At 41.6% G+C, this 27,461-nt stretch overlaps 1 protein-coding gene across 8 annotated transcripts in view; it reads right to left on the reverse strand.

Moving 5' to 3' along the window:
* The window catches only part of ZNF644 (zinc finger protein 644), a 679,952-nt gene that overhangs the window by 155,067 nt on the left and 497,424 nt on the right, over positions 1-27,461 (reverse strand). For 5 of the 8 annotated variants that reach the window (XM_078646145.1, XM_078646162.1, XM_078646170.1 and 2 more), the window contains one exon: positions 2,800-2,922. The exons of the other annotated variants lie outside the window; for them this stretch is intronic. In XM_078646145.1, coding sequence (XP_078502271.1) covers positions 2,800-2,922 — 123 coding nt within the window. The remainder of the gene's footprint in view (positions 1-2,799; positions 2,923-27,461) is intronic. 8 annotated transcript variants of the gene reach the window in all.

Raw genomic sequence — 27,461 nt, forward strand, 5'->3', positions numbered from 1 at the left:
AATAGAACACCTGTGATAAATGAAACTGTGTAATGCTTTAGGTAAAACAGAAGACATGGCAATCAAAGTAACCTTGCTTGTCAAGAAAATTGTCAACTTAGGAAAGGAGGAGAAGACTTGCAGGTTGCCCACGCTTCTAGCTGAAATAACTGCAGACAGAAATACGGTTTTAAGGAACAGGCACGGTTAGAAGTATTAGAAGAGAGCAATGAGCCACATGGATAATTCATTAGGAATTTAAAATCAAGGTAGGGATTTCAAGGAGGTAAACCTTAAGTCTTAGGAAGGATCTTAATCTGTGATTTATTAAGAACCCTCATCCCTCATCAAGACCAGCTTTCTGAACTGGAAACTTTTGCAAGGGGAATAAAAACCATTTGAAATGACAACTTTTCTTTCAATATTTTCAAATTGAAAGAAATGTTGGCGCACAAATGTGCACATTGTAGTATACTTACAATTTCCAAATGTAGAGTTTCCAAGTCCCTGCTGCGATACAATTTAGAAAATACTGTCCATCTGCAACAGTAAGCAGCTTTTATTTATAGAATTTCAACTGTCAAAAGAACTTCCTGAATGTACTGTGGAAGGTAGTAAGGTCCAGGACAAGTTTCAGATTTGATGACTGTGAATGTGTAGAGTAGGACCACTCTGACTTGTTTCAAGAGAAGGTTGTCCCTCAAAAGGTAGAGGATAGAAAAGGACACAACTCAGGTCTGGAAGATCTAGGTTCCATGGACACCCCGTTTAGTCTGTGGCAATGAGAATAATGAGGTATGTGGTGGTGAATCTATCAAAATACTCTGCATCAGTGGGGTGAATGAAAGTATATTTGTCAGTGACTTCCTCATAGTCAATGCTACGGAAGAGTACTTGTGACACTTCAATGGCTGAATGCTCCATTCTTGGAAGACCACATTAATTACAACCAAAAGAAGGTACACCTCAGGATTTTATTTTACTGACTTTGCCTTTCTACCTATGGAATGCACTGCCATGGTTGCATTAATTCACCATAAAGTCTTCTGCCAATGGCCCACAGCTTCATGTCCTTTGCTTCTCCCGAGGGCTTTGGTTGCGACACTCACTTATTTAGGGATAGGAAATATTGCACTGGATCAGTTTGCCCCACTGCAGAGACAGACAGGCTTTGCTAGGCAGTCAAATTGCCCTTCATTTCAGTCTGATGTGGAGATTGTCTTTTGAGGAGTCCACTGAGGGTTGAAAAGATGTGGCCACGGCTGGCTCCTTATCAAGGTAGTGAAGTGACTGTCTCCAAGGACATCTTGGGAAAGGGTGGTCTGGACAGAACCCCTTTCCTTTACAGTTTGGAAATTAAAGCATGCGAAATCAAAATCCCATCTGGAATTCTCATAGAACTGGTTCCATTGAAGGCATACGTTTCACTTTCAAGGAGGCCTTTTGCTCAGCTTACTAAATGAACCCCAAAGTTCCTAGAGCTACCAATCCATTTCAATAATGAAGCCTTGCCTTTTTAAAAAAAAATAATTTCCAGGCTCCAAAGACTGGCAATATGAGTTCATAAAAAACAACATACATCTTGTGCCACCAGAGAGGCACATGATGTTAGGCCAATTACTGCAGCAATCACAAATACATAGCAACTTTGAGTATCTATCACAAATATTTGGTCGGCAAATTCAGGTCTCCAGGAGTATTTCAACAAGTGATAGTGATGTGATTGTAGCAGTGTGAAGAAGTTAGTATTTCACTGCACACTGAGTGGCAGTACCCTCAGGGAGTACAGAAGCACTGGTTTAACATCCATCTTTCTTGCAAAGGGCAATCGACTTTACAACTAAGGAATACAAATTGTTGAGGAATTACAGTTTTTGCTTAGTTTAAGGGACTCATTAAAACAAAAGACTGTTTAACTATGGCATTTCCATGCAGTCAATGGCCCAGGATGTTAAAACCAGTTATATTACAAAGGTACTAACACAGTACTTTAATGAGGGCTATATCTGCTAATGTGCTTGTTGATATAGAAGTTGCATTGTCACAATAGTGGCTGTTGGTATTTACATGGCACATTCACACCATATAGGGTTCATTTGACATCAGAGAAAACACTACTTAATCGCTCCAGCTTCGATGGTGTTTCATTTAAAAAATAAATAAATTAAAAAAATTAACTGGTGCTTGGAAAAATAAATGTATTCTTCGTTAATCAGAGCTAACACTTTACAAGAGGGCTCCCCACTGTATACAAGAGGAATACTAAGGCACACAATTGAAGTGTCTTACTTCAGCTACATTGCTTATCTACAAGTAATTAAAAAATAATGAGAATGTACAACGTGTGGAAACAAAATGGACACTTTTAAAACCTTTAGGGAATATCGTCTTATAAACCTATGGGCTGCTTTATTTTGAAATAACCCTGCACAATCATAAATATCTAATTAAGGCCAACTATTGGACGTTGATATCCATTATGAAGATAATACACATTCCTGCTTGTTTACATTTGTTCACTGCAAAGTATTTGCTTTATTGACATTGTCCAAAACAATCTCCAGATGAGCACAAATAATAATAAAAAAATCTCAGTCGTGAAAGTAAAGTATTTTAAAAAATAATGAAGAAGCGAATAAAAGAACAGAACAAAAAAGGTTCTAAAAATGATAGATGAGCAAAAAAAAAGTGTGATGCACATGTTTACAAAAATAACAAAGCCTTTTAAAATGCCAAATGTATAGCATAAGGTCATTGTTCACTTTAAAAAAAAGAGCAAAACATGCTGCATCGATGTGTTTTGATCTCTAATAAACTTACCAGAACCAGTTAAGAGTCCAGCACTCTTTCTTCGTGCATATGCGCGCAAATGGTTCGAGAGGCTAACTGCGCTTGAAAACGTCGAATTGCAATGCACACATGTCCTAAGCTTCGCAGTCATACCTATCATCCAAAAGAAAACTCAAATCCAGTTTTCTACACAAATATTTTTGGCATGCGCTCATCTTGAAAAATTTGAACAATGTACCAGAATGTTAAAAAAAATTAATTACTTGTATTTAACTGCTTGTGTGACTATTTGCTAACATTCACCATCCCAATTCTCTTCATCACTACAGCCCCATCACACTTCACAAGGTGGTGAGAAAAGGTGGTGGTGAGAAAATGGTTCATCTCCCCCACTGTCCCGGTTTTGAAAATATCCAATACGAACAGTGCCTATCAAGAAAGTATTTGCAATCTCACTAAAACATGGCCACACTCATATGGACAAGCGACCAATGAGGCAACTGAGTTGGCTTAGCCACGAGATATGGGACATATGCATAGAAGCTTTATACGTTTCTGGTTGGTTAATGGACCAGCTTTGGGGCCAGTAAAAATTGAGGGCGAAAGAGTAATCAAGGACAACTATTTTCTTCCTTTTACGATTAACAAATTGAATAACATGGTGAGAGCTGCATAATTTGAATAACATTCATGTGACACGCTTTAGAAAAACGTAATAATTGTTTTAGGTTTTCGTCATTTTAAATGTCTCACACCGGGATTACTGGCTTGCAGGTGACTGTAATGATGAAAAGAGAATGAACATATTACGCTGGAAAATAAATCCAAAACAGTGATGAATTTTTCAAACAAAAATATTATCTACTTTTAATAAATAACCACCGCACCATAGACTATCTAATCAGATTCCAGTGGCAATGCATTGTAAAAGTAGACAGACAAGTTTTAATTTTCAAAGCAAATATTTCTTTTGAAGAGAGTAACAGTCTGTAATATACAGTGGGAATTAAAGTGCTTTACTGTCAAGATTTAAAAGACTCAAAACGGCATTGTATCAAAGATAAAAATATGGGGAAAAGTTCGACAACGCCACTAAACATTGGTTAGCAAAAACACATTATACAATACGATCAAATACTTTACCCAGTATGCATCGCCAATAAGGACAAATATGACGATTTATCTTTTGTGTAGACATGTTTGTGCTAAATAAATCATCACAAAGTGGCAGCTTAGCCTTAGACCCCACATTAACATGAAATCATATCCCTTCACCCTATAAAATGACATCACCAGACTTATGCATTAAGATAACTATTTTACATGAAAAATTTTATAAAAGGCATTTGAAGAAAAAAAACATAACACTTATGCGTTTCGTTAATACACAGTTGTTGAATTTGGAATTAAAAGTTCACTGGGTATGCATGGTACAAAGTTCAAGATATTACTCCCTACCTCAATTCACACCAAAGGTGACTCACTGAACACACTGGATGTAAGTAGTCCATAGGATTCTGCACAGGGGTCAAAGTGGGTAACCAAAAGCAGCGTGAGAAAACGTTTTTCATATCAGCCCCACATTATAATGAGCGAGCAAACACGTCCAAATCTTAGGGGATAGAGTATCAAAGCAGGGGCTTACTTTAAGGATGCTTTGGAAAACAAATGAGACAAACTATAAATTTCACCACACACTTGTTACAGGAAAATCGGATGGAGAACCAATTATTATTGTCAACATTTCAGGATTTTTGTTATCCTATATTAACCCTCCACTGGCCTGAACACACTGTTTGACTACTCAACAGGCCTATTCACAGACGCATGTTGTAGTACCTATAGCAGTACTACTCATGTATTACAAAATGCTATTCAGAAACCTACACACAGAGGTTCTCATCTCTGCTATCTTATATGTGCAGACCTGTGAAGATCTCTGCACATAGCAACATTTTAATAGTAACTGTGGAATGGACAGGGGGAAGTGGCTGGAAAATAGGGAATACTTGCGACTAAATGGGAAGGGTTTAGGGAGAAACATAAACCCACCCTCAAAACAGTAGGTATGTTGCTGTTTTCAAACTGCACTTTGAGAGTTACTTTAGCCAAATGGGCCCAAAAATGTCATAAAAATACTACAGCTCATATTTGGCATAAGTGCATCACCACACTGTAACTCATCCATAGAAATGAATGAAAGCAGGGATTTAAGTGAGAAACCCAAAGGAGATAATGTTAAAATAAATGAATGTGTTTGTAAAAATATACAGAATATAAAATTAATTCTACAAAATATATAGTAATACTAAATATTGTATTATAAAATATTTGAATAACCTTTTTAACAATAAAAGACATGTACAAAAATAAATCAATTTTATACATAACGTTTAACACAATACACATTTTACTCATGGTTAAACCACTAATGGCAAGTATCTTTTTGTTTTTTCCACAGCATGGTTAAACCTGAGTATCTCGGAAGAAACCATCTATTTTCCCTCCTTAGTGTGTTTTGGTCACCAAAAAGACTATCAAAACTGAGGGAGTCAGAAGAATCGTGCTGCAAGAAATATGGACTACGGGACGCTAATGAGTTCCATATGTTCGAGCTCTGCCACCGTATTCAGGAATTCTGGAAAGAGGTTTGTAAGGTTTTGAGTGCCAGCTTTCAGACCCACATGGAGGTTAGCCCTGAACTAGTTATCTTTGGGTGGTCACCGGAACTGGGTAGCCCCCAGGGCTATTGCAACATATTGTTGATTTATTTCATTCTCCTAGGAAGAACAACAATTTGGAGGCAGTGGATATTCTTTGTGTGTCCTTTCAAAGCCGGATGGTTAAAATCTGTGATATATATGTGTGTAAGATGGATTTTAGTCGTTCCCACCCAAAAAACGTATCTAAGTGTGGTCCCCCTTGTCCACATGGCTGGGAGGAGAGGACAGAGAGTATCTCCCAAGGGCAATTAGGAAGTTCCAGGAGTATGTTAGGCTATCGGCTTGGTCCAATAATGACGGCCATTGGGGTTATGACATGTGCGAGGGTACTTTTCAACTCAAACGTAGGAACCCTCTTCCCAAGCTGAGAATCCTAGTACTCCTCAAGGGCAGGTCACTTAGGAGGATGGAGAGCTTGAGGTCAACAGTAAGTAAGCAAGGCAACTGAAGACTTAAGTATATTAAAATAATTTAAAAAAAAATAATACATTCCTAAGTGTAGATTTACTCAAGTGTAAATTTACCTTTGTGAAGAGGCCCCAAGTCACTTCATGTCTGAAACTCATTCATGTATGCTTGACAATTATTTAAAGTATGGAAATTGTATGTGTACAGATTCACAAGAGATGCTTGATCTTTTAGCTACTTACAGTTTATAACATGTATTTTATTCCATGCAGGACCATGGCACCCATTTTGCTTTAACAGTAAGCCCTGCTTGGCTCACCTTTTAACAGTGCGTCATCTGGCTCAATGACCCATACAGCTATCTATTCTATTGTCGTATTGTTGGCTCTCCACCCCTGGTAAGAGTCAAAGCAAACTGCAAAATACTGAAGAAGTAGCGAGGGAAAATTTAGCTCCTGCCTATCAAATGTTTCTTTTGCTAGGCCTTACTCCTTGTATGTTGTCACACTGGCAGTGTCAGTAAGTAAAATCTCAGTTATCTCTGTAGAAGATATTGCCCCCATTCATTTAAAACAACACATCTGCAGTCTTCATGTCTCTTTAATAAGTCTCTTGAGAGATGTCTGAAGTAGGAAGTCCAGCTTATTGGCCTTATTGTCACAATGTGACTCTTCAGCTTAAAATATAGAACAAACTGTATGCACCTGCTATTCTTTAATATAAGCCCCAATTGTATCATGCATGTGGCAATTGTATCTTGCATGCGCCTCACTGCCTATTACCATGCAAAGATTTTGTTTCTCATACATACATTCTCTCAGAAATCACTTAGGCCCGTCTGTGAGTCTTTTCAAATCTGTACTGAACTGGCAACATCTTTTGCGCGTAGAATGAAACATTTCCTGGCTATCGCAAAGGAAAGTGTCAATTCTTTTAAAGACTCGGAGATGAGGATTATTCTTTACACTTGCTTCACTTTTACTTTAGCAGCCATTTAATTGTATCTCCAACAGACCACATTTCCCACAAAACACTGGGAAATGGTAAAAGCAAACAACGGGCAATGCAGTCCAACAGTTCACAACTAGCCAATCCTGAGGAATCATTCACATCACAGCCCTTTGTCGCTTTCCTTAGTGCCTCTTTCATCGCGTGAGTCATGCCATGACCTCTTTATTATGAGTCCTATTCCCCAGTCTCCGTTCCTGGAAAAAGAAATGGAATTACCAATAGAACCCCACAGAGAATGCTATCCAAAGCGGAATATACCATAAACACTTACTGAATCAGTAGCAATTCATAATGCAAATAAAAGCATAACTTACCTACTTACTCGTTTTGGGGAGGGTCTCCCGAACGAGTAATCTGCGGGTTGTATAATCCTCCCCTCAGGGTCCTTGATAGAATTGAAACTTTCCTTTACAATAGCTAGGATATTTTTCATTCTATTTCTGGACCAGAGGCTGGGAATATGCTTGTTTAAAGCTTACTAACCACAAAATAAGCCATGGATAACACTGGCTTAAAATAAAACCTCTTAAAGGTAGAATCCGAGAACCAGTCGGCTGCTTCATAATAGGGTCCAAGCAGGCAGTTAAACTGAACGCTTTAGAGGTCATCACTCCTAGAGTGGAATGTGCACCTATGGTTTTAAGATCCACCCCAGCCTCCTGCATGACCTACCGCACCCAGTAGGCTATAGTTGGGGAGGACGCCTTATGAGGCTTACTGAGGGCAACTAAAATTGCAGACATCTCATAGGCCCATAAGGCAACTACACACAACTTAAGGAAGTCCTGAAAAGCTGGGCATTTTATGACCCTAGTATTGCTTTTTGTACGCCTGCTGAGCGTAAAAGACACTCCTGAGGGAGAGAAAGTTTTTCCAGTAATATCCAAAGCCCGGAAATCTCATACCGGTCTGCACAATACCATGCAGAGAAACATCACTAGCTTCGCCAGGAGCTCCTTCCTCGACAGGAACCTATTGGTTGCCATGACAGGAAAAGATGAAGCACCTTATCAATGTTGTACCGGAGTACCGTGGTGTCGGGGACAATAATGGCATGATGCCCCTTAGCAGGCGACACATAGTCAGGTGTTTCCCCACAAGGGGCCCTTCCACAAACATGTGCCCCCCCGAGATGGTGGAACGGAAGAGTTGATTAGCACAGAAGGGGATGTCCTAATACTCAGACTAGGTAGAAAATTCAGAACCTAAACTAAGTCTGAGCCAGCAGGACCACAACCAGTCGCACACAACAACAACGCCATCTTGTCCAAGCAGATCAGTATTGTTTGATGGTGCCAGCAGACCAGGCCTTTGACAAGAGGCCCTCAGCCTGTGTCGAAAGTCCTGGGAGCAACCATCTAACCCTGTAATCAGCCATGCCATCAGGCGGGAGGAGCCCTCGAGCACCATCTGGTGCAGAATGTGATCCGGATAACGAAGGAGAGTCAGAAATATGGGAAGAGGGATTGGAAAATCCCAAGAAAGTTCCAGAAGAACAGGAATCAAACTTGCGCTCTCCAGATCTGTGTGACCCACATTACGCATGCCCACTGATGTCTGATCTGACGCCCGTTTAATCATTGCGAACAGGGATTATGCATACCCTGTCTCATGTTTCCAGACCTGTAGGAATGCATCCGTGGCTGCCGGCAGGGGGTCCAGCCTCCAACTGAAAAATCTGGGCGGCTGGCGATCCAATCTGGAGGCGAAGAGGTCCACCGAAAATTCCCCCCACTTGGTCTGTAGGCTGGCAAAGACTTCTGGATCACGCTTGCAAAGGCTGGTGTCCCAGAAGTGATGGGACTGACAGTCTTCTACTCGCTTCTAACCAAGACGATATTCTGCTGTGACCAAGTTCTGATGGATCCAGTCAGAATTGCCAAAATGTGGCTGCTTGATCCCAGAGTACCTTGGATCGAGTGCCCTCCAGGAGATTTATATACCTGGTGGCTGAAACGTTGTCCATCTTTAGTAGGACACACTAATAAATCTTGTCCTGGGTCCAACAATGATCCACAAATGACCCAGCCAGAAGCTCCAAACAGTTGATATGTAATCCCTGTTCTTGAGGAGGCCACAACCCACCTGTGGAAAATGGACAACACCGAGTGCCCCATCCCGACTGGCGTCGGACTCTATATTGAGGTCTGGGGCCAACCCAAAAATCACTCTCCCATTCCATGCTTCCATGTTGGAAAACCAACAAAGCATCTCCACTTTCGAGAGCTCTGAGAGGCTGACCAACCAAGAGCAAAGGAGTCCTTTTCGCAGGTGTGCGCGTTTAAGCTCTGAAGGACCTGGTAGTGAAAGTCCTGGGAATATGGACTAGATGAATGACAATAAGAGACCCACCAGGCGGGCGAGCTGTTGCAAGGGACACTGTCGAGCTAAAGCTCTCCAAAGCTTGTGTCGAATCTTAGTCTCCTTCCGCGAGGGAAGAATCAGGGTAGCCTCTGTAGAATTTATAACAAAACCCAGAAAAAAATATTTCTGAGCAGGCGTCAGAAGAGATTTCTTTCCGTTTATGACAAAGCAGAGGCTTTCGAGCAGGTTGACTGCTACATGTAGCTGGGCTGACAACTGCTGTGGGTCGGGTCCTGTGCCAGTAGGAGCTTGCCGTCGAGATAAATAATGAGTCGGATTTCCTGCACCCTGAGGTGTTCAACCACCGGTTTGAGAATCTTCGTGAAGCACCAAGACCAAGGGGCGCAGAAGACTCCAAAAGGCAGGGTTGAAAATAAACATCTGCGGGCACCAAATAAACTGGAGGAACCTCCAGTGGGGTCGAAAGTTTGGTGTGGACAAATACACATCTTTCAGATCCAGGTGAATCATCTAGCCTACAAGGCGTAACACATTGTGGAGGAGGTAGATCCCCTCCATTTTAAAATGGCGTTACACCAGCCATTCGCTGAACTCTTGCACGTTTATTGCTGGTCTTTACCCCCTGTCGGCCTTGCCACAAGGAAAAGGTTGCTTATGAGCCATGTAGATGGGGGGTGGCGGGGCAAATAGCTCCTTTTTAAGCAGAGAAGTAACGTCTGCATTTACCAAGTCTGACCTCTTGACGTGAGAACTGAAGTGGCCTGGGGCAAATAACATGATGCTGGTACCCGTAAAATTCTATTTAGAACCCCTGAACCGTCTGCAAGGGCCACAAATTGCTTGTGCTTCTCATCCAAACTTGGAAAATTGCACCAGATGACCCTTTACTTTTACGAGGAAAGAAGGGCAAACACTCACTGGAAGTGGAGGTACAGTCGAATCCCTTATGTCCTCTTCCTCTAAAAACGTCAGCCGCGGGTTGGATAGAAGTTTCCAAAATGGGCTTGATCTGGGTATTGCCAATGCCTTGAGTCTTGCCCTCTTGGAGGAAACTGGGAGTAGGCCTGGCCAGCTGAGTGGCCCCTGTCTCGACCAGCCCCATCAAAAACCCGGCAGGAGAAAATCCTTTTTATAGAGGACTGGCTTTTGTCCTGTGACGTGAATGTATTAAACTTTCTGAGCTCCTTTATAGAGGGCGCACCAAAGAGTCCCCCTTGCGCCATGGGAGGCGAAACAGTGTCTGTAGACCCTTTGATCGGATCCAGGGAGTCCCCAGGCGCTGGAGAAGGCTGGGCTTGAGCCAGACCTGCTTGCCCAAGGCGCACAAAGGTGTCATGATGAACGTTTAACCGGGACTCAGTCCGTTTCAACAGGTTGGGCAGATGGGAGGGCTTCAGGGGCAGTGTGGCCCTGGAGTTTGGACATTTTTGCGTATTTGCGCGCAATCAGCTACGACAAGCGCTGCTCCCTAGGGTTCATGACTTCCTCCACCACCCAATATACCGACGCATCTACTGCATCATAAAAATCTTCGGACCACTGGAGAGCAGCCAAGGGGTCCCTATCCTACTACACATCACTGTCCTCTTCCATACCACTGACTGGCGAAGAAAATCTCAGGAAAAGGGCAGCTGAAGTCCCTAAGGATGCTGCTTATATGCAGCGCTACATGAAAGCGCTTAGGACAAGGATCAGCGCAAAACACTTGCTTTTGGTGCTGGGGGTTCGGAGAACCAAGACTGGGAAAAGCCAGGGGTCTATAGGGGTCTAAATCCCAGGGACACCACCCGCCTGGTATTAGATTGATAAAAGATGGGTGAAAGTAGCCTCTTGGGATAGTGTCCCCACGAGGCTGGGACAGCGTCAACTGGTAGTACAGACCCTTAGGAGATTATTTATGAAAATCCAGTCACTACTGACCCTTGTGATCAAGGGCATCACAATACCCAATTTTATCAGGCTGTATGCCTGTAAAGACCCCGACAGAAGGGGTGTCACTCTCCAGTGGGCAGCAGAGGCTCAGACAGGTGGCAGGTGATTCTGGCTCCTGTGTGACAGGAATTCAAAAATTGCGCAACACCAACCAGAGAGAAATGGTGATACCACAGCACCACCTAGTGGAGGGAGGACCTCGCTGCACGCTGTAGACCACGGATAATAGTATATTGTCATATAGGAGCACAAAAGCGGACTCACGACCTTGACACTCACACAGCCTAAATAGTTTAACACTAAACAGAATCCTAGGAGCAAAAAAACAATGCCACGTATCTGGCTGCGAGCACTAAGGACAGAGATGAAGGATTATGACGTGGATGATGCCACGGAATTGGGCAGTTGTGAACTGATGGAATGCATTGGACTGCATTGTACATTGTTTGTTTTTACCAATTCCCAGTGTTTCATGGGAAATGTGGTTTGTTGGAGATACAATTAAATGGCTGCTGAAATAAAAGTAAAGAAAGGGTAAAGCATAATCCTCGCCTGCAGTCTAGTCCAGAATCTCTATCCTTCACAAATGCATATATTCCTATGTCATTTCTCTTGCGCTCCAACCGAACAGGCCAATGGTCTCTCTAGGAGGCATTAGTTTCCATAATTCTTTCCATAAAATCTATTACTTTATATGCCAATGCTCTTCCTGTCACTATGGTTTAAGATACTTATTTCATCATCCTTTCATTTTGGCTGACCATCATCAAAGAGTTCTTTCTCAAAAATATGGCACGGTTACCTACACATTTATAAAAAAAATCTATAACTGGTCCCAGATTATTTGCGGAGTTCTCGTTGTATCAAGTGTTGCAGCACGAAAGAGAAGGAAAGCTCTTACATTTATATTAATTTATTGGCAGATCCAGTAGAGCATCTTGTGCACAGAGGTTATCCCGCAAGTATGCCTTTAACAATGCTCCCTGGTCCCATTCTGGAACGAGAACCAACCTTCAACAAATGCCAGCAAGTAAAGGCTCATCAGGTTGCAAAATTACGTCTCCCCCACCTCCACGTCTATAAACTAATTTATTTTTAATAAAACAAGTTAAAAATGACAGTGCACTTAAATTATCCAACTAGCTTTCTGACGTCATCCAATAACTAGTTGTATTTCTTCAACAGGGCGCTGTGGGTGACAAATATATCTGAACGGATTTTATGACATTTTGTTTCCAACTACACCCACATTTTAAGAGAATTTATACTCTAATTCTCAGCTATTACTTTCTTTTCTAGCTTAACAAATACTTGCTCTGAATAGCCCATATGTGGTCCACTAACTGGATTGATTATCTTTTTACAATGGGAAACATTTCTGATAACAGACTGATTGAAATGCAGCAGAAATGTCAGGTCCTTTGGTCTAAGTGACTTGCAAAAGCTCTTTGTGAAATGGGGCGGCTAATTTCTGTTTCCGAGAGTGACTTACAATGACCCAATGCCACAAAACGATGTATGATGACTTGTATGTTGATTCTTTTTAATGTCATTACATTCTTCCAAACAGTGGAATGCTCTTTATTTCCTTGTTATTTCCAGTACAAGTGCACCGAGGGGTGCAAACTGAGGAATGTAATGAGAATAACTTGCAATGCCTAATAAAGATCTCACTTCAGAAACAGCAAAGACACTGGAGTGTTGCTTATCGTGTAGTGTCTACGTTCGATGGGTCTAAATACATTTCTTGATTAGATAAAATATGTCCCCATAAATGTAATTCCGGTTTGTCAAACTCAAAATTGTACACATTTAAATTCTAGCTTCAACTAACCACCAGCATACTTCGCTTAATGCAGAATCGCATTTTTCTGATCTTCAGCAGTATGCAGTCACTGTTAAAGCAATTTCTTACTGGATGGAGCATTTTTGTAAGACTCTCACTTATCAGTAGTTAAAGTTGAGTGTGTGCCAAAGGGCTGTCTTAAGGCTGCCAAGAAGTGAATGCCTCACTTTTTCTCAAACGTTTCTTTTTCTCTCACATTTCAATGAGTAAATGACCATCAATCAATTGATGCATGCATGAACCAACATTTGGTCTGCCCAGCTGCTTACAGCTACTGTCAAGTCCCTATGCTTCAGCCTTTATTCTCATTTGTCGATTGGCATTAATAATCATAAAATGACCATTTCTGTTAATATTTCAATTCATTTCATCTGCCTAGAAAAGAATATGATCTGACTCTTTGATTGCAATATGTTGGTTCAAATCGACTTTACGTCTCTAAATGATTTTAGTATCTCAGTCAGGGATAGCTTGCCCAAATCTTTTCTGACTCCCCCAGAAGATAGTGTTTCATGCAGCTGTAAGACTGACGAGGAAGTAGCTCTGTTTTGAAATTATAAATTTCAAGAAAATGCATAGGCTAGCTCTATCAGCCAGGCACTATTCAAGTATCCTGTTAAGCTCACGAAACTATGTATGGAGTCTTGCTACACTACTCGCTGTGCAATATATATATATATATATATATATATATATATATATACACTGCAAAGCCTTTGGCTATGCTTTGTGGGAAATGAGAGCATTTGAGTATCAGTAGAACGTAGCATAAGTGTACAGAAAATACTTCGTTATAGGAACATTAGAAATCCGTTAGATCACATACTAATCTACATTATAAAAACAAAATCCTATACATCGCCAATAAAAAAATATCAGTTGGTAGGATGTTATGTAAACAAGCCAAAACCTACAGAAACACAGCACACAACCATACCTCCAGCTACCAATGCACTATTCATGAACCCCTATAACATCACAATTGAAGATCATTTACAGTACAGTCCATAAGGATATTAATAAATACCTACATGCAGGACCGCAGAGCAATATTTTTTAGCAGCTTATCTGCTGACTGTATTGGGCAAAAATTCGGGTTCATGACAACAGAAAGGAAACCAATTAAACGTAAACATCATTGATAAAAAAATAATGCCTTTCACAAACTGTTTTGAAGGAACATTTTAAAGAAAATAAAGAGCGACGAATAACAGAGCTATGATGCAGTCTCTTAAGCATCAAACATGATCCTGCTCTTTTAAGGTAGCCATTATTATGCCCTTCAGTGGCACATACCACAGTTTCCAATGACTGGATCTCATGATACTGATCCTATTAAGAATACGATGCTAATGTCTTGGCATAAAAGGAGGCTTGGTTGTTTCGTACTTTAAAATAACAAAAGGAGGAAGGAATACTATCAAAAGTCTTAACCCTTGGAAATATCTCACGCCACATTCAAGTCCATTGTTGTTTTGTTTAGGACTTGCAACAAAGATTGCTAAGAAGCAGAACTATGACAACTAACTTTTCCTTCTGCATTTTGTAAACTTGACAGATACCCAGAAAAGGACTAGTGGGGCAGCGCCATTATTCTGATGGATTGATGCAAAGAAACAGTAAGTTGGATATCAACAGTGGCCAGATCTTTATTGTTTCAAATGTTTGTTTGCGTTCAACTCTGATTTTTCCATATTCTTATTTTCGACAACCTATACTGTAAAAGTTGACATCTTTACCATTGCCATGATACGTAAACAATGTGTTGCCCTGGTGTCGCCAAGGCTCGTGATTGTCAACAGTAAAATCTGTTGTGAAAAAAAAGTGGTCATATCTGCTAGTTTAAACTGTTTTGAAAGGATAAATCCACCGCTTTAGTTTCAACTCTGTAGTCTGAATCAAGACAGTACAGCCTTGTAAATGTACAAAAAAATCTTCAGGCAGTCAACTTAAAAAAATCTGAAGTGTGGATAGCTCAGAAGATGGTTGTAGAAGCTGCGATTCTCTCCATTGTTAGATAAGCTTTTGGCTTATCAGTAAAGAATTTATTAGCTGACATACAGCATAAATAAATATATTAAATTAGCCACATACAGGCGACTCGTTGATGAAGATTTTTCTTTTTTTACACTCCTATATCTTTGGTTCATTGAAAATCGAAATGAAAAATCCTTCAAACATCCAGTGTGTGCAAGTATCTCAAGTAGACAGGTGTATTTGAGAATTTAGGTAACAATACAATTTAGTTTCTATGGAAAAGACTAGTTTTGGTAAAGTTAACAGATGAGTTCTAATCACTACCTAGTGCTTATTGAACATTATGTACGTATACATGATAACATAATACCTGCATTTCACTGATCCCAAGGGCTGAAATGAGAGCAGCCAAGGCAGCCTTTCAACATACATAGATGTTGCAGGGAGGCTTTATGTATTGTTCAAATCCAGGACCCATGAGTTTTGAAAAGATTTTACTGACTCCCCATGCGGGAGCGAAGGGTACTTGAGGGGTTGCTACAATAGGATTAATAACACCCCCCCCCCCCCCAATAAATTCTCGATCACACAAACTCTGAAGAAACTTGAGAAGTGTGTTTGCACCTTTGTAACCCCTACTTCCTAGATACACTTCTTCTGTGTGCACCAAACAGATTATCGTCTTTTAACCCCTTCGCATCCAGTGCTAAGCCTTTTTGGGCTATTTGGCATAGTTTGCACTTAGGCCCGTAACTTTTTGTCCACATAAGATATTCATGCCAAATTTGCATCCTTTTATTCCAACATCCTGGGGATTGTAAAGGTACCCAGGGTTTGTGAATTCCCCAGGAGGGGACCGAGAAAATAGATAAATACACCAAATGCTTTTTTGGGGGAAAAATGTGCTGCAGAAGAAAGTCAGTTGTTTTCCCTCCAAATGGCATTAATGAAGGGTTTGCGGTGCTAAATTCATCTTCCCAGCTTTCAGGAACTGACAGGCTTTTGTCAGAAAACCAACATTTTCTACACAGTTTTGGCATTTTAGTGGGACATAGCCACTTTTTTTTCCTTTTTCTGCTTTCAACCTCCTTCCAGATAGTGGTAGAAATGGGTGTAAAAGCAAAAATGGATCCTGGACAGATATACGTTTCTGAAAAGTAGACAACATTCTGAATGCAGCAAGAGGTCATCTGTGTAGATTCTTCAAGGTTTTCTTATAGAAAGTGACGGTTGAAATTAAAAAAATATTGAAATTTAATTGAAAAAAACAGCCATTTGTGGCTACGTTTTCACTTGTAACTTCTTCTAAGTATGGCAGCTCTTTTGAAGCAATATACCGTTATGTCTACTGGACCCTTCTGGTTGCAGGGATAAATAGGACTTTTATGTTCACCAAGAACCTGTGGTGCCTAGAGCCAATAACTGAGCTATGCCTTGCAATGTTTTTTCATTGTGTACCAGGAATACAGCAATTCATTTGGTAAAATAGAAAGAGTGAAAAATGGGAATCAAGGAAACCTTTGTATTTCCGAAATGTGGGGGTACCCATACTAGCATGTGAATTAGAGGGCATTTTCCAAAGTGGCATACTTTTTTACACGCGGTCTTACATTTGAAATTCGGAAATGCATAGAAAGTCAATTGGCAATAACACTTTCTCTGCTATTCTGTTTTCCCCTAAGTCTCCCGATACAAATGGTACCTCACTTGTGTGGGTAGGCCTAGTGCCTACAACAGGAAATTGCCCAAAACGCAATATGGACAAATCACATTTATCCGCTAAAAACTGACCCTTTTTTTGCAGTGTGCCTAGCTGTGGATTTTGGCCCCTAGCTCAGCCGGCACCTAGGGAAACCCAGCAAACCTATACATTTTCAGAAACTAGACACCCAGGTAAAGTCAGGATGAGGTGACATGTATGGCTCTCACAAGGTTCTGTTATCCAGAATCCCCTGCAAACCTCCAACTTTCAAAAAAAAAAAAAAAAGTTCTGGAATCTGTGGGCAGCCACAAACTTCCATCTACCCAGCATTCGCCCAAGTCTCCCGATAAAAATGGTACCTTACTTGCGTGGGTAGGCCTAGTGCCCGCGACAGGAAACGGCCCAGAAAGCAACGTGGACACACCACATTTTTCCAATGAAAACTGACCATTTTTTTTGCCATGTGCTTAGCTGTTGATTTTGGGTCCTAGCTCAGCCGGCTAGCTCCACGTCTTGTTACCCAGAATCCCTTACAAAGCTCAAACATTGTCCCAAAAAACCCCACACATTTTCCTCACAGTTTTAGAATCTGCGGTGAGCCACAAACTTTGAGAGTTACCTGCATTTTTGGTCCTGGGCTCAGTGGGCATCTAGGGAAACCTACCAAACCCAGACGTTTTCCTACCCAGAATCACCTGCAAACCTCAAATTTAGCTAATAAAAAATATTTGCATTTTCCTCATATTTCTGTGTGGGAAAGTTGTGAGATCTACAATCAACAAACAATTATTCTAGGGTTCAAGGGAAGTGTTTTAAGACCTGAGCACAGTTCTACCCCCCACACAAGTATTTAAGAACAACAAATAACTGTGGGTCTAATAGTGAGCTCAAAACATGCTATGTGTTGCTGGCTATGTGTCTGCTACTACTATAAAGATAGAAGACAGACTGGACAGTTAACCACTGTGAAAAATGTCCATCAGGTACGCGATTTTAGGCACCCAGTACATCATTTGGTCTACTCCACAGTAGTTTAGCCACCACTCTATCACCATAGATATGTATTGGAGATACGGAGTGATGGATGGATGTCTGGTGGATTAAGTTTGTTTGTAACTGTGAGCAGTGCATAAAAAATGAGTAATAAAAAATTATAAGTGTAAGATTGGATGGTGCATACAATTATTACTTTATTCTGGAGTCATGCACCTCCAAAATTAAAAACAATAGTGCAAAAAAGTCAGGTGGTTCAAACAAATACCTTCTGACTGGGCTATCTGGTCGACATGTTTCTGCGGGTGCTGGTCAATTACTATACCATCCGCTTCCTCAGGACCCATAGACTTAATTGCTAGTGCTAACGTCGTGATATGTGAAAAAACAGGACATTTGTGAACGGAAAAAAGTGTTACCTGTACACTTCCATTTTTCTCCTTAATTTTTAAGGGAAATTGCCTCAACTCACCTGGCAAACAGCTCAGGAAAATGAAGCACCGCTCTCTCCGTCGGTACTTCAGACAGCCAGGCTGGCTGTCTGAAGTACCGACGGAGAGAGCGGTGCTTCATTTTCCTGAGCTGTTTGCCAGGTGAGGTGAGGCAATTTCCCTTAAAAATTAAGGAGAAAAATGGAAGTGTACAGGTGACACTTTTTTCCGTTCACAAATGTCCTGTTTTTTCACATATCACGACGTTAGCAGTAGCAATTAAGTCTATGGGTCCTGAGGAAGCGGATGGTATAGTAATTGACCAGCACCCGCAGAAGCATGTCGACCAGATAGCCCAGTCAGAAGGTATTTGTTTGAACCACCTGACTTTTTTGCACTATTGTTTTTAATTTTGGAGGTGCATGACTCCAGAATAAAGTAATAATTGTATGCACCATCCAATCTTACACTTATAATTTTTTATTACACTCATTTTTTATGCACTGCTCACAGTTACAAACAAACTTAATCCACCAGACATCCATCCATCACTCCGTATCTCCAATACATATCTATGGTGATAGAGTGGTGGCTAAACTACTGTGGAGTAGACCAAATGATGTACTGGGTGCCTAAAATCGCGTAACTGATGGACATTTTTCACAGTGGTTAACTGTCCAGTCTGTCTTCTATCTTTATAGTAGTAGCAGACACATAGCCAGCAACACATAGCATGTTTTGAGGTCACTATTAGACCCACAGTTATTTGTTGTTCTTAAAGTTGTGAGATCACCAGGCTGACACAAAGTTGCAACCACCTAGTGTTCCCTTACGTCTATCAATAAAAAAGCTACCTCACTTGTGTGCGTGAGCCAAGTACCCGTGACAGGGAAGGGCCCAAAACGCATTATGGAACATCAAAACATCACAAAACGACCTGGTTTTGCAAGGGGGGGGGGCACCTGTGTTTTTAGTCCTGGGCTTGGCAGACATCCAAGGAAACCTACCAAACCCAGACAGTTCTGAAAACTAGATACCGAGGAAATCCAGGGATTTGTGGCTTGTGTGGATCCCCCAACAATTTACAACAGAGAATCTCCTGCAAACCTCAAATCCAGATAAAAAATAAAATCACCCAGGGGGCAGATCAGGTGCATTAACCACACGCAGGAAAACTGTCCCCCTTTTTTTTGAGAGTGGGTGGGGGCTTTGACATGCCTATTCTGGGCAGCCTCACCCCTCACCCCTATATAAAAGTAAAAACAGTCTCAGGTGTCTAGTGGGCTTTCTGCCTCCCCTCAGCGGGGCAGAGCTGGGGCTGTTGCCCATATCTGCCCCCAGGGGGCGGGAAAGGCTGTGGCCACTTTCTATTGGGGGAGGGGGGAGCATCAGCATGACCCTTCAGGGCAGCTCCAACCCCTGCACACAGAGAAAAAATAGCCCCTGGTGCCTAGTGCATTTTCTGCCACTCCTCTTTTCTAAAAAAAAGAAAAGAAATCCCTGGTGTCTCGTGGTCCCCCACCCCGGGGGAGAAAGACAATACCCTTTGTGTTGGGGTGGGGGTATTGGCATGCCCATTGTGGGCAGCCCCCACCCTCTATTATAATTACAAAAAATCCCTGGTGCCTATTGGGCGTTCTGTCCCTCTCCTCCCCCACCAGGGAAGGCAGATTGGGGGCTATTGCCCGCATCTGCGCCATGGGGGTGGGGGGGCAGAAAGACCAAATATATTTACAGGGTGGAGCCGCTCCCCTCTCCCTGGTGTCTAGTGGGTGGATCTCTGCTTTTGGATCATCCTGCTTTGGCGATCTCCAAGCAGGGATCCACTAGGGAAGGGTACCATTGGAAAGGCAAGATCTTCCCCTTTCCAATGATACCTCACCCATCTGCCTAGGGGCTCAAGCTGAGAGCATGCAGGCAGTGAAAGTGAAATGAGCCAATCGGCTCATTTCACTTTTAATGTAATAATGTCAGCTCTACCCTAGCTCTCGTGGATGAAAACCTAAAAAAGTAATCCCTCTACCGTTTACAGGCGAGTAATTTCTGGGTGGTGTGCAGAGGACGGAACAGTTCTGTCTTCGGCACACTACCACCATGGCTGAGGACGTAACCGTTCCGTCTTCAGCACCGAACGGGTCTAATGGTCCATTCACTGAAGTTGTTTACCCAGTTTCACTTCACTAATAACCACCAAGAATAATCATTATAGAATGCTAATTTGTTTGGTGATATAATCAAGGGTTTTGGGTTACTGTAACGTCCTTCACTGGACGGCCCGTTAAAAAACATGAATCCATGCGGGAAGTCCGATTGGCTTTTTTTTTAGGATTTTACACAGTCTCATGAAAGTTTCAAATGTCCATATTAGATATGTTCAGAAGCCAGGCTCAATGTTGAAAGGTTAATCCTGAAGTCTGGACAGAAGGTGTGGTTTGCACAACATTCTCTGGCATGGGGCTTCGGCACACATTCAAACTTTCTAAGAACCATCTGTGATTTGCCCATACGGAGCATTCAGAATAATTCTGGCTTGGGAGTGCAGTCATTTAATTAGCTGGGACCATATCAATGGGTAAATGCCTATGTCCATGATTGGTAAAATATGGATGTAAAACTGGGCTCTTTATGTTACCTGCAATGACCAAAAGATGTACTGGAGGTCATCCCTAGTTGCAGATGATGTCATGAAGCACTTTGTTGTTTATTACCTATTTTCGCCTGTTTTGAAACAACCCTGCTGTTTGATCCTGCTGCCACGTTGTTCAACTTTGGGAGGTGTAGAGAGGTGCTCTGAAGGTGTCTGGTCGTTAACCATCATCAGATGGTTTGAGCTTCCAGAAGGCTCTCAAGTTTTCCTTTTTGCTTATTCAGATGGTCCATTGCAGTCTTAATCAGAATTTAGTTGGCTTTGTTTACTGGGGAAATTATTTTAGCTCTTAATCGAGCTTTGGCAGATTTATCTGATACAAGGATTCTATCAGAGATCCGGTGCCTTAGACCTTGAGTTTACTCATGTGGGCTCGTCATCCCACGAGTGAAGCATGGGTTACAATAGGCTGCGTAAATATGAAGGAGCCCTTTTCAGTTTAGTATTCATCGGATACAAATAAGGTAGTGATTTCAATTTTAGGCAAGTAGTAAAAATGCACAATGCTTTCTTCCTCCCTCCGCTTAGAGGTGTCAGGGTTGTGGGAGGTTACTGGCTTCCTGATCCACACTAGCATAACTTTTATGCATAAAGGATTGCACATGTGGCAGCCGATGCTGTTGCCATGGACAGGTCTGAATGTCAGTTTGTAATATTACATTTTCCTGAGCCTTGCAAGATGTTTATTACATTCCCTTTTTTCCCAGATCTACACCGTTCATAGTTCATGTCTGATTCTGCTTCAGGTCAGTGAATCTATTCAACCTTCTGGGTGCCCAAAAGAAAGGTTTACAAAAATAGAAGCTTTAAAATATTTTGTTGTCGATGTGGCTTGAATCCCATGAGTTGCAATAAAAATGACCTTCTGGAGACAAAAACTTGACAATAACCATTTCCCATGAAGTCTAAGTTCTCTGTCTAGTCCGCTGGAAGATCACCAGCAACCTACTGATTCACAAAGGAAATTCTCAAAATGGCAAAAAGAGCCATTGCACTTGCAACTTTCATACGTGGCAGATGAGTTAATCTTGCTCATTTTATTGGGAGGAACCATCCGTAAGTAAATACTGCCATAACTCTTTGATAACAGAAAATTACTGAATGCAGCAAAATGTCAACTCTCTGGAAAAGTGGGTTTATTTATTGCTTATATCATTTGAATCGTTGAGGCATAGTTGCCTTAGCTGAATTCGGAGTCCGGAATAGCTCCACTGCTAGTTTGATTACATCTGGGACTGTTGTTGCAATGTCTCAAAATGTGGATCTTTGTTTGATGTGCAGCGACAGGCATTCCCAAATTCCCTGCTCCTCTAGTAAAATCATCATAAACTCTATCACGGGTAATACTCTTGGAGGAGGAAAATTGGTCAGAACTGGAACTGATGGCCTCACTTTAGCAGTTACGCTGGTCAGTAGTATTATTCTATTGATTTGTTTTGCTGTGGCTTACCACGAGAGAGCCACTGCATGGCGTGACATCCTTCCAAATACTGAATTTTACATTATCAGGATTTTTCAGCTGCGTCAGCAGTTGACCAACATCAACAAGATCAGGAGTTCTTCTGGTGCACATTTCTTGCCAGTCAGCAAGGGAAATATATATTGTCCTTAGTTGAACCCGATCCTCTAAAATGAGGCAGAAGAGATCCGTGTGCCATTTAAAAGGCAGGTGAAACCTCCACAAAAAGGCATGTTTCCAAATTTCTCTTAAATAATGTCAAATATGATTGGTTTTTAAGGTGAGCGGCTACTGAATTTCATAAGCTTCATAGAAATATGAATTCTCCTTCTCTATGTGTCTGAGTAAATGAACTCTGCAAGTTTCTCTGCATACCTATACCACATTCAAGGTCATGGTTCTTGCCTCACTGCATCTCGCTTTAAGTCTGTTATATTAATCCATTTGCTTCTCACCAAATCTCTTACACATAACCCTCTTCTCAGCTTCATACGACTTCTGCATGCTGCAATTTCGTTCTTCTTATCAGGGCTAAACGAAATTGCAGCATGCAGAAGTCGTATGAAGCTGAGAAGAGGGTTATGTGTAAGAGATTTGGTGAGAGAGGTTATAGCAAACATATTATCAAGCAAGCAGAAACCAAAGTAGAACTTATGGAAAGGAAGGACTTACTGATCCCCAAAGTACGCATGAATTCTGAGCAGATCAGATTCATCACTTGTTTTGACAGTCAGTCATGGAGAATCAGGAAAAGTCTGGAGAAATATTGGGACGTTCTCAAACTCGATGATGACATAAAGGAAGTGATCAGTGATCGTCCGGCAGTCACCTTTAGAAAGGCAAAGTCTCTTAAAGATACTTTAAGCAATGCCTTAATAAAGGAAAAAACCAAAAGCTTGCAAACTGCGGGATTTTTCCTTGCAGAAACTGCAAGGCGTGCAAACACAGCCACAAATGTAAAAGCTTAAAAATCTCTCAAGACCAGGAAGAACACAAAATTAAGAAACAACTGGGTTGTAACACTGAATACGCGGTATATGCCGCACACTGTCCCTGTAACAAATGTTACATAGGGATGACCACAAAAAAGGCTAAATTGAGGGTATTGGAGCACATGAGGGCCATCAAAAATGTCAATCCACAATACCCTGTGGCAAGGCATTTTGCCTCTGTGCATAACCAAAATCCAGATCTGCTGAGATTCACGGTGATTGATTGTGTGGAAAAGAAAGAGAGGGGTGGCAACAGGTTGTTGGCATTGCGAAAACTCGAGTCTCGTTACATCATAAGTTATAACACCACACATCCTAATGGGCATAATTTGGGGGAAGAATTGGCTGTCCATTTGCAAACCTAAAACTGTATTAATAGCTGTCCATTGTTCTCAATCATTTTCCATTCTTGAAGTTTATGAATTTTTTTAATTCACTGTGATTCAAGGTCTTTTATTATAGACTATTGCATATGTTTTTGTTTTTCCTTTTGTTTACAGATGGAATCTTGAAGACGTGAATGTTTTGTAAAAATCGCCCACTTGGGCAGTACATAGTCAATTTAATGACTTTCATTTGAGAACCATCTTCAACCTGACGGGAAACTATTTTGATTGACTTTTTCACTTACTGTGAGGCATTACAAAATGGAACTTTTGGTTAAAATTACTACCCACTTGGGTTTTTCGCATATATGAACTGTTGCAAAAATGCCAGCAAGGACAATCTTTATCAATAAGAATGTGTTTCTCATTAATTGTAAAATCACGTTTTCTTTGTAACTTTATGATTTTGGAAAAAAGGAAAACACTGCAACATAGTATTTTTTCCATGTCCTTGTAATCACGTGCACGTTACTTTGTATCATGTCACTTTAAATAGAATGGCCGCTTTGAGTAATATTACCCGTGAGCAAGAAGTTTGACTTCGAAACGCGTTGGGTTTTGTTCGTGAGCCAATAAATACAAACATCAAGCACCATTTGGGCCTCGGCACTAGTTTTTTACGAAAAATCGTGGTGGTATACCAGGGAAAGGTATAATATATATATATACATATATATATATATATATATATATATATATTATATATATATATACATATACATATATATACATATATATATATATATATATATATATATACATACACATATATATATATATATACATATACACATACATATATATACATACATTACCTACTGGCGGTCGCCAGTAGGTATATATAGTTAGGATTTTTTCTCTATGGGTTTTTTGAAAATTCTATGTCTAATAACTTTGCCGTTTGTGGACGGAATTGGCTGAAATTTTCAGGAAAATGGCACATTTTGTTTCTGAGCAGCCTTTGAAAATTTGGGGGGGGTTCGTCAAGGGGGGGCCGAGAAAAAAGGGGGGTCCCAAAACGCGTTTTTCCCATGTTAATTTCCATAGGGCGGTTGGCCTCACTTTTAGCCCGAACGGCTGAATGGATTTGCACGAAACTTGGCAAAATTGTAGGGACTGGTAGCCCGATGTGCCTTTTGTAGGTCTCAATATATGTGCTCCAGTGGATTTTGAGAAATTAACGTTTAAAAAAAGATATATATCTGTAAGCGCGGACCAGGCAGCGCACTGGTTCGCGGACTTTTCGCGCAACGGAGCTTTGTGAAGCGAAGCTGATTGGTTCTCCGGCGTCTGTCAACATTCCAAACAGTCCGTAGCGGCCGCCATCTTGTCTCTCGGTAGGATCGAGAGACAAGAGGAGGTCAAAACAAAGGGGGAAATAACTATAAGGGGGCATAGTAGATCCTCGCTGACCCCCTAGGTTTGATGTGGAGGTTTTAAAAGGGCCCCGCGGGGCAAAAAAAAATAATAATAATAATAATCGAACGGCTGAATGGATTTGCACGAAACTTGGCAAAATTGTAGGGACTGGTAGCCCGATGTGCCTTTGCTAGGTCTCAATATATGTGCTCCAGTGGATTTTGAGAAATTAACGTTAAAAAAAAAGTATATATCTGTAACAGCGCACCGCTTCGCGTACTTTTCGCGTTACGGAGCTTTGCGAAGCGAAGCTGATTGGCTCTCCGGTGTCTGTAAACATTCCAAACAGTCCGTAGCGGCCGCCATCTTGTCTCTCGGTAGGATCGAACAGCTGAATGGATTTGCACGAAACTTGGAAAAATTGTAGGGACTGGTAGCCCGATGTGCCTTTGCTAGGTCTCAATATATGTGCTTCAGTGCATTTTGAGAAATTAACGTTCAGAAACAAGATATATATCTGTAACAGCGCTCCGCTTCGCGGAGATAAAATTATATGTGTATTACCTAGCTGTTGCTTTTGTTGATTATTTTTTTATTTTTTTTATTTTTTAAGGATTGTTTATTGTGTTTCATAATTTATTAAACTTTCTAACGCGGCGCGTCATATGACGCATTACGCGACAACGCAGGTCCAGAATATAGTCAAAATGTCTCCACCAACCAGCGGACGGCACACAACCCCTTTCAGCAGGCTAAATAGTTCTGTTAAATGACAACAGAAGGGACAGGCAACAAGAACCATCAGTCAAAGAGGGGAGGGCTAGTTCTTCTCTACCGGGTTACATTGGGGCGCTACCGGAACTGATCGAATTGGTAGTCTACAGTGTTTCTGGATGTTTCAGACTGAAGCTGGCGTTAGCATGAGAGCACCACCATTTCGTAGCTCCGTCGTGGCCATTCCACGAGCAATCATGCTAGGCGCTCCCCACCAGAAGCCTGCGGGAGTCGGGGGCCCCCAAGACTTTTGTAGAATCTTCAAGGATGAGGGGACGCTTTCGAGAATGGAGCCCAAGCTCTAGCAGACAAGCGTCCGAGTTCCAAGGTGTCGCAGGCCCATTTAGTGGACCACGCCCAAATCTGAAGAGATGGCCGCCATTTTGAGAGTCCTGTGGCAGCCGCCTATCGCTGCACCGCAAGAGCGGGAGCAACTCAAGTACATGGTGAGCGAGACGCTGTAGTCGAAAGAGCGGGCGGTAAACAGCTGAATAGCGGAAGAGGCACAGTGTAGCAAAAGCGGGCTGAATGGCAAATGAAACGGAAAAGGGGTGCCCCACTACAGCGTGTCTTTAGGTGAAACGGATTGTGGGACAAGGTGAAGAATGGAAGAGTCACCAAAAGGAAAAAAGTTCCGCTTGACCCCGGGAGCCGGCCACCTATGTCGGGGGCGATCTCAGGCAAAACCAGGGCAACACGACTTGGGGAGGGGGCCGGAGCCAAGCGCCCCCTCCGAGTCCGCGACATGACACCGTCCCTCGGGGGCCTCCGTCAAGCGGTTCAGGGTGGCACCGCATCACAACAGCCCCCACTTACTTTAAGAATAGTGAAGATGAAGCAATTGCAAATAGGCTTCAGACAATGTTACAAGCACTCCTCAAAACTTTGAACTTTCAGAGTGCATGAGTTGGGACAGCGAGGGGTGATTTGGTTTCTCGGACTGTTTTTCTGGTCTCTCACCACTGGCATACTTTAACGTTTTCTTGTTTCTAGGACATTAATAGGTTTTATCATTACGTTATGTTATCGTTTCTTTGTTTGTTGTTTAATAAAAGTTCATGTTCATCAGTGGCCTACTGATTTTCGTTTTCCTATTTTTTTCTTTCCAGGTTGTTTCATGGTAAAGTTTCTGTTAACAGGATACAGTGATCACTTCGTTATTATTGCATATGTCCTTTTCACTAGGGGTGCTCTCTGGTCGGGCCAGATGACGTATCTCTAGTAAATGGTCCGGGTGAAAAAGGTGCATCAATCAGTGGGGAGTAGATAGGCATGACAGATTACAACGGGGGAGAAAGGTCCGCATTACGTACCCTTTCACTACTTGCAAAGATTTTCCTACGTTTATTTGCAAACAGGGAATACCTCCAAAAAGAACTAATTCCCAAACAGTCAATGTTCGGACAATCAATCAATCAATGAGGAATGAAATAGGTACGACGTGTTAAAGGCTTGCGTTACCTACCCTTCACTATCTGCAAAGGGAGATAGAATATTCCTATTCTTCCTCGTTTGCAGGTAGAGAAGATCGTTAAGAGAATTAACTTCGAACAATTCAATGCTCGATTGAAACAATCAACAAGGGGTACTGTGAACACAAATGAACGCCGCTTATATACATACGCATTGCTATTTTCAACAGGTTGTTCCTAATGTTTCTATTTTAGCGAGGTCAAAAGAGATCCCATTAGTGGCCTACTGATTTTGCTCGATTCCTTTTGTTTTTT

The sequence above is a fragment of the Lissotriton helveticus genome, chromosome 1_1 (assembly GCF_964261635.1).
Source record: "Lissotriton helveticus chromosome 1_1, aLisHel1.1, whole genome shotgun sequence".
Classification (NCBI taxonomy): Eukaryota; Metazoa; Chordata; class Amphibia; order Caudata; family Salamandridae; genus Lissotriton; species Lissotriton helveticus.